The following is a 9,046-nucleotide window of genomic DNA, read 5'->3' as shown; positions in this document are numbered from 1 at the left end:
GAAATCAATATGAACAAATATATAAGTGACATTTAATGCCGCCGGATCTTAGTTCATTTTTACTTATTTGGTTCTATCATCTAAATATTAATGTTTATCTACACTTCCTCATCTAAGTAGTCAAACTATTTACTCTATTCTCAACCGCGCTTATCAATCAACAATTTGACACATGTTAATTTGTTATACATTGTCATGTCAATAATATTTACCGAATGAATAATAAATATGTACATACCTATTCCTTTTAAAGTTCCCGCTCCCACTGTCCTATTTCGTCAGGTAATTGAAGGCCCACCATTGGTTGATATAATTTTTAAACCATATGAACGCTGTAGTTTTCATATTTACGAAACTTCCGGTTAGTATATTAAGCTCATTTGATGTTATCCTGTGAGGTATACATCCACTTTCGTGGAATTTGAATTGTGCCAACTATTCACCTAGGTGCGACGAACTGGGGGATAGGAATCACTCCGCCAGGCGAAAATATTCCGACCCTCCGGGCGGAAGGATACCGCCTGTCGACGTAACTCCGCCGACAGTGATTACGAGTCAGTAGGTCGGAGTCTTAGCGTCAGTCAGTGTGATCATTTTATTTTACAGTAAGCTAAAGTTTTGTGTGTATGAAAAACTTTGCGTCGACACTCCCGAAAATGATATAAGCCAATAGATAGCAGACTAGAGTAGTAGAAGAGTAATTCAGGCGGGAACTTCGCCAAAGTTAACCAGCGAAATACCCTAGCTTTTATCTAATTTTTTTGTCGAACAATGGATTCTTTTGAGTAAGTATCTATGTATTATAACCGTTAAACCTTTGTTACATATACCTTTGACATAAATATGTAGCCTATATACTATCTTGATGGAGTAGCTAGAATTCGAAATATGCTTGGAAAGGAAAATATAGACCACATTTCATTTTCAGACGAAGATGTAGATCCCGGAAAATAACTTATAAACAAACTACAGTTTTAATAAATTATATGGTAGAGAATACCAATTTTGCTAGAGGCAAGTTTTCTGGACGTTTGGGTAAAGTGAATTATCAAAAACAATGGGCTGTATTAAAGGAGCTACTTGACGGCCACGGGCCTTCAAAGACCGTGGATCAGTGGAAAAAAGTATGAAAAGATACTAGTTCATAGTTACTTTAAAATAAAAATACATATTCATACTGTGTGATACTTTCATATACCTCTTTTACTGATGTGTGAAGGCCTGGAAGGATCTCAAATCAAAAGTGAGATCGCGAAACGCTAAGTGCGCATACGAGAGAAGAACACCAGGGAATATTCCGGTAAACTTTTCCTCCAATGCTGAGCTTAATCATAATGGATATGATCTTCTATCTTTGGGAGAGAAGTCACCACTTTCAATATTTCATAGGCGTCTACTCCTCCTTTGACGATCGAAGAACAAAAGGTGATGTCCATTATTAGGAAAGAATCCTCAAAAGCAGCCAAGAAATCTTGGGAGATCGATGTGAGTGCTTATTGAACAATGGAGTTATTCATTAATTTTTCACAGATTAACCCATAATACCCTTAAAAAGGACCTGTCATTGCTACTATGGTTACAATGTTGAAGAAGGAATACAAACGTTAACATAACTTACTTAATCTCATTTGGTGCTGTAAGTAATTGAGCATGTCATGCAACAAGCATAATCTTTTTCACACAATGCATCAATGAGATTCATAGGCAGTTAGGAAAAAAATAAACTGCTATTGACTTTTCATATGTGCCAAAGTTGATGGATTGAAAATATCATTATGAATAATGATATCATAAATTTCCTCTTTTGATTGAGTTGCATATGAAATTTACCTGGCAAGATCCATCGAAATATAGCAAATGAGAAGAAAATTATTCAAGTGAATATGGATATTCATGAGAATAATTGAAATGATAAAAAAATTAGACATTTCGTGTCAATGAAGACATGTACAACAAACCACAATTTAATTATTAGAAACTGGCAAAATCATACTCTAGTTTCCGAACTCCTGACTAATAATTTTCTTTGAGCTCCTATGTAGCTACATTATTGTAAAATAAATATCTGTACAACAAAATGTTGTTCGGTGCAAAATGTTAATAATATCATGATTTCTTAGGGTACTTCCGAGGAATGTGAGGATCTACCAATTCAGGTTCGTTGTTTGTCTTTCTGTTACATATATTGAATTGTACTGGACGGCAACTTTTTTCATATTTATTGCTCTTATCTTTTCAAAATCTGTTATTAGGTATCAGTTGAAGAGGAAGACAGTAAAGTAGGCATACTACCTGCAGCACCACAACATGGTAAAAAATTGTCATTTTTTAATTTTGAATAAACTTTTAGGGTAATCGGGGAATATATTTTAACAGAATTCATTGATTTGACTTCATAGTGAGAAGTAGCACAGGAACAACATCTCCGACAGCAAGTGAGTATTACATGTTTTCTTCAACAAACTAAGAATTTACCGTTTCAGTGGAAAATTAGTTCTATTATTTAAATAACCATAAATTCACTGCCACCAGCCACTATAATAAATAGTAGTAGTATAATACATCTCTTTATTTATTTAAGTTACCCCACCCCCAAGAAGAAATGGATTATATGGAGAAATAGATGACATTAAGGGTCGTGTCATAGAATATGAGGAGAGAAGGCTAAAGATTCTAGAGGTACTTTGAAGACTAATATTGAACAAATTACTAATGCCATGTTGAATATGAAAATCTTTGACGTTCTGCTTAGCCAATTGTTCATTCAAATGCCACTGAGTTAAGAGAGTGGAATGTGTTCTTCTTCTTTCCCTCAAATATGTGACATTCAGTTTACTCTCTCCCATTGTTTGCAGAACATATCCCATTCCTTGGATTCTCTAGCTCAAAGAGAGGCAGAAAAAATATCACAGGGGTATGGTATCCTATCCATTCTAGAGCGTATAGCAAATAAGTTGGAGCAAAAATAATTTTATCCCCCTGGTGTGGTATGTTAACAATTGTATTAATAAGTGCAAACTTTTAGCATTGTGGAATCATATATGCATGCATCATTAATCAAACCATTTTTTTATAGGCCAGAAGCAAATATTGGGACATGCAGTCGAATTATTTTTTTAGCAAGTCATGCCGATACTATATCTTAATTTTTCATAATTCATTCAATATTTGTTTTTATGTTTGTACATATTTTTTCTGATGGCATGAATTTATTTATTTCTGCCCATAAGTGTGTATACTACATAAGTTATTCTTTTTTAAATGAATACATAGTATTTTTGTCCTTAATTATGCCAGGAATAAAAGGTTTGTTAATTTAAAATTCTATTTTTTTTCATTTTTACTTTATTCATTTCATGTGTCCACAAGGTTACCTTTCATATTGAGCATTGAGAGTAACCCTTTGCTCCTCCACTCTTAAGAATTAACATGTATTTAAAGTATTTATTCCAAACCCCGAAACATTGTAGCAGCTTTGTTCAAATACAAATATGGGTCTGGATACTTGTCATTTAAAGATGACAAGAGCTGGTATTTATACCATTTCCCTTAACGCTCATCGTTGAGCCTGCCTGGAGGATTGAGAAGTAAATTATTAAACAATTTTGAAAAATATTTTCTTTATTTATGAACTTAATAAAACCATTCTATAATATAAATGCTGCTAACACTAGATAAGAAGGAATAAGATTGAGGGGTGGAACTGACATGCAGTTTTAAGATAGTAAAAAGCCATACACAAAGTTATCAACCCAAAGCTCTGTTCGACAGGTAGAGTGAAACTAATACTAAGCCCGATGGCATATGAAATTTACACATCAGGGTAGGGGGGGCCAGATACTTTCCCTGTGCCACCTATGGTTTCGCAGGAAGTGCTGGTGTCACAACTGTGTGACCAGCTGATACCAGCCAGAGCTGTGTGAAATATCTTACAGCTCTGGTGAAGCGGAGGGTGCCTGGGAATCGAATCCATTCCTTCCAGTCAGTAGTCAAACAATCTACCCCTGGACTAACATTATCCATTTTAAAGGTAATATGTTGCAATAATTTATGAAAAATCCTAAGTATACAATTTGAAATTGCATATCTTCATTACACTTTCAATACAAGGTAGATAGTCAATGGAAAGGGTCCAAGAGAGATAGAAGGAATATATAGAAGAACAGTACATTAAAGAACTTATGCCAGTGAGGTTAGATACTGAAAGAGAATGATCTATATGAAGATAGCTTAGGTCCAGGTGTACTCAACAGTTAGATAGAAAGGGCATTAAGGGAAATGAAATCAAAAAAGGCTGTGAGGGTAGACAATATTCCTGCAGAGGTATTAAAAGGCTTAGGAAAATGTGGGAGGGAGAGTCTATATAGACTGATTCGTAGCATCTATGAGGGAGGAATCTGGACAAGACTTTTTGAGATCAGTGTTAGTTCCTATTCCAAAAAAGGTAAAGGCTACGCCATGTGAGGACTACAGAATAATACGTTTCCTTTCTCATGCAGCTCAAATGCATCTCAGGATCATCAATTAAAGGATGGAGAGAAGGAGAAATGATTAATTTGAAGATGATCAGTTTGGTGTTAGGGAGGTGAGAGGCACAGGCGAGGTTATTGCTAGAATGAGATCACTAATGGACCGGAATATAGAATATAAGCAGAACATATTTGACTGTTTCATAGATTTTGAAAATACTTTTGAAAGAGTGAATTGGGAAAAACTAATGAGTATATTTCAGTAACTAGGAATAAATTAGGGGAAGGGGGGCTAATCCACAACCTGTAGATGTCTCAGACTGCTCAGGTGCAAGTGGGGAACAGAGAGTCTGGATGGTCAGTGTAGGGTGTAAGGCAGGGTTTTTCATTATCATCGATGCTGTTCAATGTATGTAGAGAAAATGATTAAAGAGGTATAGGAAGAACTGGATATAGGAATGAAAGTTACCTGGGAATTTGTAAAATCAGGTTTGCTGATGACCAAGCTCTTGCATTATCAGCCAAGGGGTAGCAAGCATTGCTGATTGAATTGGAAATTCAGTGCGATGGATATAGGATGAGACTCAATATAAATAAAAAAAGGTAATGTGGTTCTCCAGAAAGCGGCGGTGAACATTAAAGAAGGAAGGAATAAACCAGATCAGGTGGAACAGTTTACGTATCTCGGAAGTATTTTGGACCAAGATGGTCAAAGTAGTAGGGACATGGGAAGAAGAATCGCACTAGGCAAAAACGCTTTCACAAGGAGAAAGGAAATGATGACAGGGACATTTAGTAAGGATGAGAAGAAAATGCTCATCAAAACTTTGATATGGAGTGTAGTGATGTATGACATGGAATAATGGTCACTAAAGCAGGATGATTGACGTAGATTGGAGGCTTTTGAAATGTGGGGTTGGAGAAGGTAATGTGGAGAGAAAGAAAATCAAACGAGGAAGTACTAGGTATGGTGGGTGAGGAGAGGGGATTGTTGGGAGAAATCATAAGGAGGCGGGACAAATGGATGCAAAGCATATTAATTGGCAGTGGGATGTTGAAGACTGTGGTAGAGGGGAGATTGTTATGCTAACAAGGAAAAAGCAGGAATAGGATAGGGACGTTCAACGGGATGTTGGGATGAAGGAAGTATACAGCAATGAAAAGGGGCATGTTGTGGATTAAGATGCTGGGTTGTGTTTTCTTAGGAGGGATGATATATTTATTTGGTTGTTGTGTCCATCTAAAACCTACTTTAATCGGTAGATTACCTAATAATTATGGTAAGGGTAATAATTCCTGCCTTGTTTAATCTCAGTCGATAAAAATGACTATGATTATGAAATAAATCAAATTGCATTTTAACTGTGGAAACTTAAAATAGAAATGCATTGAATGCAAATACCTGGACCAAATATTGCTCTTGATTCCGTCTGCTTGTAGCCTATCACATAAAATCTTCCAACTTCATGACGTACATACATCCTCATTCTTATACCTTCTTCTGGAGGTGGAACTCTAGAAATTAAATATAGCTCTCATCTTCTATATTATTTACCCACACACTGTTATATATTTATATATTTGATATTATTTATGAAATCATCTTCAGTACATGCTCCAATTTACCTAATAGTAGACCATGATGTACAAAACAGCAGAGGCTGGTAGTTGCATATAATGAAGGACATGATCCTTGAGAATACATCTTCATTGTCCTTTTAGGACTCTTTTAAAACCTTTCCAGAGCACTTCTAGCCCTGCAGTGAACTAGTAAAGCAGTACTCTGGGGAACACGTAGAAATAGGGTCAAGTTCTAATGTATAGCCTGAATCTGAATCACCCATGGTAAATTATCAAAAATTTATCCTTAGAAAATCACTAGATGGTGTATTTATTACAGATATCAACCCCAAATTAACATTTGGTAGTCTATCATTTAAGATAGGACTTACCATATTTTCCCCATTGATACTGAGTGTGTTATCAATACGAAAATGTTCAGATGATCGAAAAAATGACAATGCTTGTTATGTAATGAAAATTGAAAAAATCCAAACATTTACGTACGCATCTATGCACACAATTATATTTGGAAGAGTTTTGCAAAAATAAATTAGTCTAGAAGCATGCCTTTCTAATTGCATTCTATTTCATACAGATCTGATACTGTTACAGTTATTTCATCTCATAAATCCATGAAAAAAAGAAGAAACATATAATTTCTATACTTCATCTATTCTAATACGTAGTACTTCATGTATAGGTAGAGTATTTTGTATTATATACACATAGGTATAAAGAAAGGATAGGTAGATCACTCGAATCCAAGAAATATTCACCTGAATCTCAATTAAATGAATTAAGTGCATTTATTATCTGTTCAGGCATATCACTGAGTTCACTCTCTGAAGTTAGCTCTTCCTCATCTTGTAGCACTGGCATTGAAATATTGCCTAAAGCTTTTTTAAATCCATTTTTTTTTCAAGTCCCTCTGACACCCTGCCAAATTTCCAGGATCAACTGGCTTATTTCTTCATGAGACACTCTGTTAATCCTTCCCGATTCTATGTAGTCTTTACTACCAGACATCATCCACTTTTTCCAACAAGAACATAACTTTGATTTAAAAGGTTTATTAATGGATAAATTGTGGCAGCCTCGCAATTTCCTTTTTCTTTCAAGAAATTTATGACTTTTGGCTTAAACATCGCTGCATACAATTTTCTTCTCCATGGGTAATTTTCTTGAGAGAATTCTAAATTACAAAAGCTTAACTCAATCCAGGTTTTAAACAATTACCAAGTAGGCAGCACTTACAATTTGGAGGGTGTATAGAGCAGCTGATTGCTGACACTAAAAAAGCAAAGTAAAGCAAATAAAACAAGAAAATTCTATTTCATTCATTCCATAATTTTTTTTGTATTTGATTTGCTGAAAGTTAATTTATTTTACAAATAAAAGGGTACACAAACCTATGTCTCATTTTGCCTTACAAATCATTGCAAAAAAGCAATAAGGTGGCATATTGTGTTGGCTTGTAAATATTGTTTATTTTTTGATCCTGTTGTTTGGAATTAATTTCAATCACCTGGCTCTAATCTTCTGTATACTTACGGTGCATGGCATATATACACGTTCAAGATAACTAAGAAGCCCTGGGCGTGCGGTATCCATAGAAATTCATGGTAACTACTAAGTTCTGGGTGTGTGTTATCGATAAGAAAATACAAGAACTTAACATTAACAGATTCCTTGGCCTCACATAGACACAAGTTGATCTCACACTGGAATAAACGCTTCTTTAATTCAGTAATATTTTTACCACTCTTCATCCTGACTAGTATGTCTCTCCTTATCATTCACCCTCCTTGTTTGCCTACATTCTTCCCTCTATCACAGTCTTCAACATCCCATCGCCAATCAAAATGCCCTGGTTCCATCATTTCTGCCTCCTTTGGATTTCTCTAAACAATCCCTTCTTCATCTCACCATGTCTAGTTTCCTTTTTTGTTTTCCTTTCTGCATATTACACATTTTCCATCCTTCTCCACCCCCACATTTCAAAACCCTCCAATCTATGCCTATTATCTTGTTTCAATGACCAAGTTTCCATACCTTAGAAAACCAAGCACCATGTCAAAGTTTTAATGATGTTTTTCTTAACATCCATAATCCAAATCCCCATCAACTTCCTCCTCCTCCTGGAAGATTCCTTGCTAAACACATCTTTTTCAGAAGACATACCACTTTCATAATCTTGTTCCAAAACATTTCCAAGATAAAAATGTTCTTATTGCTTTAGTTTGTGAACTCTTCTCGTATTTAACTTAGATTTCCTCTTCCTTGAAAACTGCATAAAATGTTTTGTTTACATTGATTCTCATTCCACTCACTCTTTTTCTGATGTACTCATCAATGATCGCAATCCTTAGCTGACTGGCTTACTAAAACTAGATCATCCACAAACCTATTTTTACAAATTGACCTTCAATTTTCATTCTTTCATTCTCATTCCCCGTGCCTCTTTTACTATTTCTTCCACATAAACGTTGAAAAATGTAGGTGATTCAGGACACCCCTGTTCCTAACCATGCCTATCCTGACATCCCATGCACCTGAGCAGTGAGATAAATAAAAAAAAAACAAATCCTCATAAATGTTATGAATTAGTGCATCAAAACTTCGCCCATGTTTTCCAAACCTTGTTCCACAAGAATACTATCTTCCCCGACAGTCTCATTTGATTTCAATTCCCTTTCTATATTACCATTGAATATGCCTTGATCTAAGCTATCTTCATAGCTTAGGTCTGTCATATTATCATTCCATTTCTAACCTTGCTTGCCTAATGTCTTCACCATAGTGTTCTTTCTTATATTCCTTCTGTCTCTCTTGAATCTTCCCTGGTTCAATTAATAATTACCCTCACTTACCTTTGATAGTTATCATGAATTTTACTTTCATACTTTCTGGCAGTGCTCTCACCTTCCTGTACAGTGTACCCATTCCACCCTTACATCGCAACAACTTATATTCTCACATTGCATCTTCCAAGTGTGTGGCTGGCATTAGAAAGA

The 9,046-nt window shown here is 35.3% G+C and overlaps 1 protein-coding gene across 2 annotated transcripts; it reads left to right on the top strand.

Annotated features, from left to right (window-relative positions):
* The first annotated feature begins 553 nt into the window (after window positions 1-553).
* On the top strand, window positions 554-3,312 carry LOC139696591 (uncharacterized). 2 transcript variants are annotated; one of them, XM_071595396.1, is made up of 10 exons: window positions 554-785; window positions 929-1,124; window positions 1,220-1,300; window positions 1,390-1,485; window positions 2,121-2,156; window positions 2,253-2,310; window positions 2,400-2,435; window positions 2,582-2,679; window positions 2,856-2,987; window positions 3,077-3,312. In XM_071595396.1, the coding sequence occupies exons 1-9, from the start codon at window positions 772-774 to the stop codon at window positions 2,967-2,969; spliced, it is 729 nt and encodes a 242-aa protein (XP_071451497.1). In that variant the 5' UTR covers window positions 554-771; the 3' UTR covers window positions 2,970-2,987; window positions 3,077-3,312. The 2 variants fall into 2 exon arrangements, with proteins under 2 accessions (XP_071451497.1, XP_071451496.1); XM_071595395.1 differs by having other exon boundaries at window positions 2,856-3,312.
* Window positions 3,313-9,046: the final 5,734 nt, after the last annotated feature.

Source organism: Hetaerina americana, unplaced genomic scaffold, assembly GCF_022747635.1.
Source record: "Hetaerina americana unplaced genomic scaffold, ioHetAmer1.1.p SCAF_7, whole genome shotgun sequence".
Taxonomy (NCBI): Eukaryota; Metazoa; Arthropoda; class Insecta; order Odonata; family Calopterygidae; genus Hetaerina; species Hetaerina americana.
This window is presented reverse-complemented; position numbering and strand designations above follow the sequence as displayed.

What these genes read in the sequence shown, in the direction of transcription:
- LOC139696591 (XM_071595396.1), top strand. An exon ending in CCGTGGATCAGTGGAAAAAA is followed by an intron (nt 1,125 to 1,219) that starts GTATGAAAAGAT and finishes TGATGTGTGAAG; the next exon opens with GCCTGGAAGGATCTCAAATC. An exon ending in AACAACATCTCCGACAGCAA is followed by an intron (nt 2,436 to 2,581) that starts GTGAGTATTACA and finishes TATTTATTTAAG; the next exon opens with TTACCCCACCCCCAAGAAGA.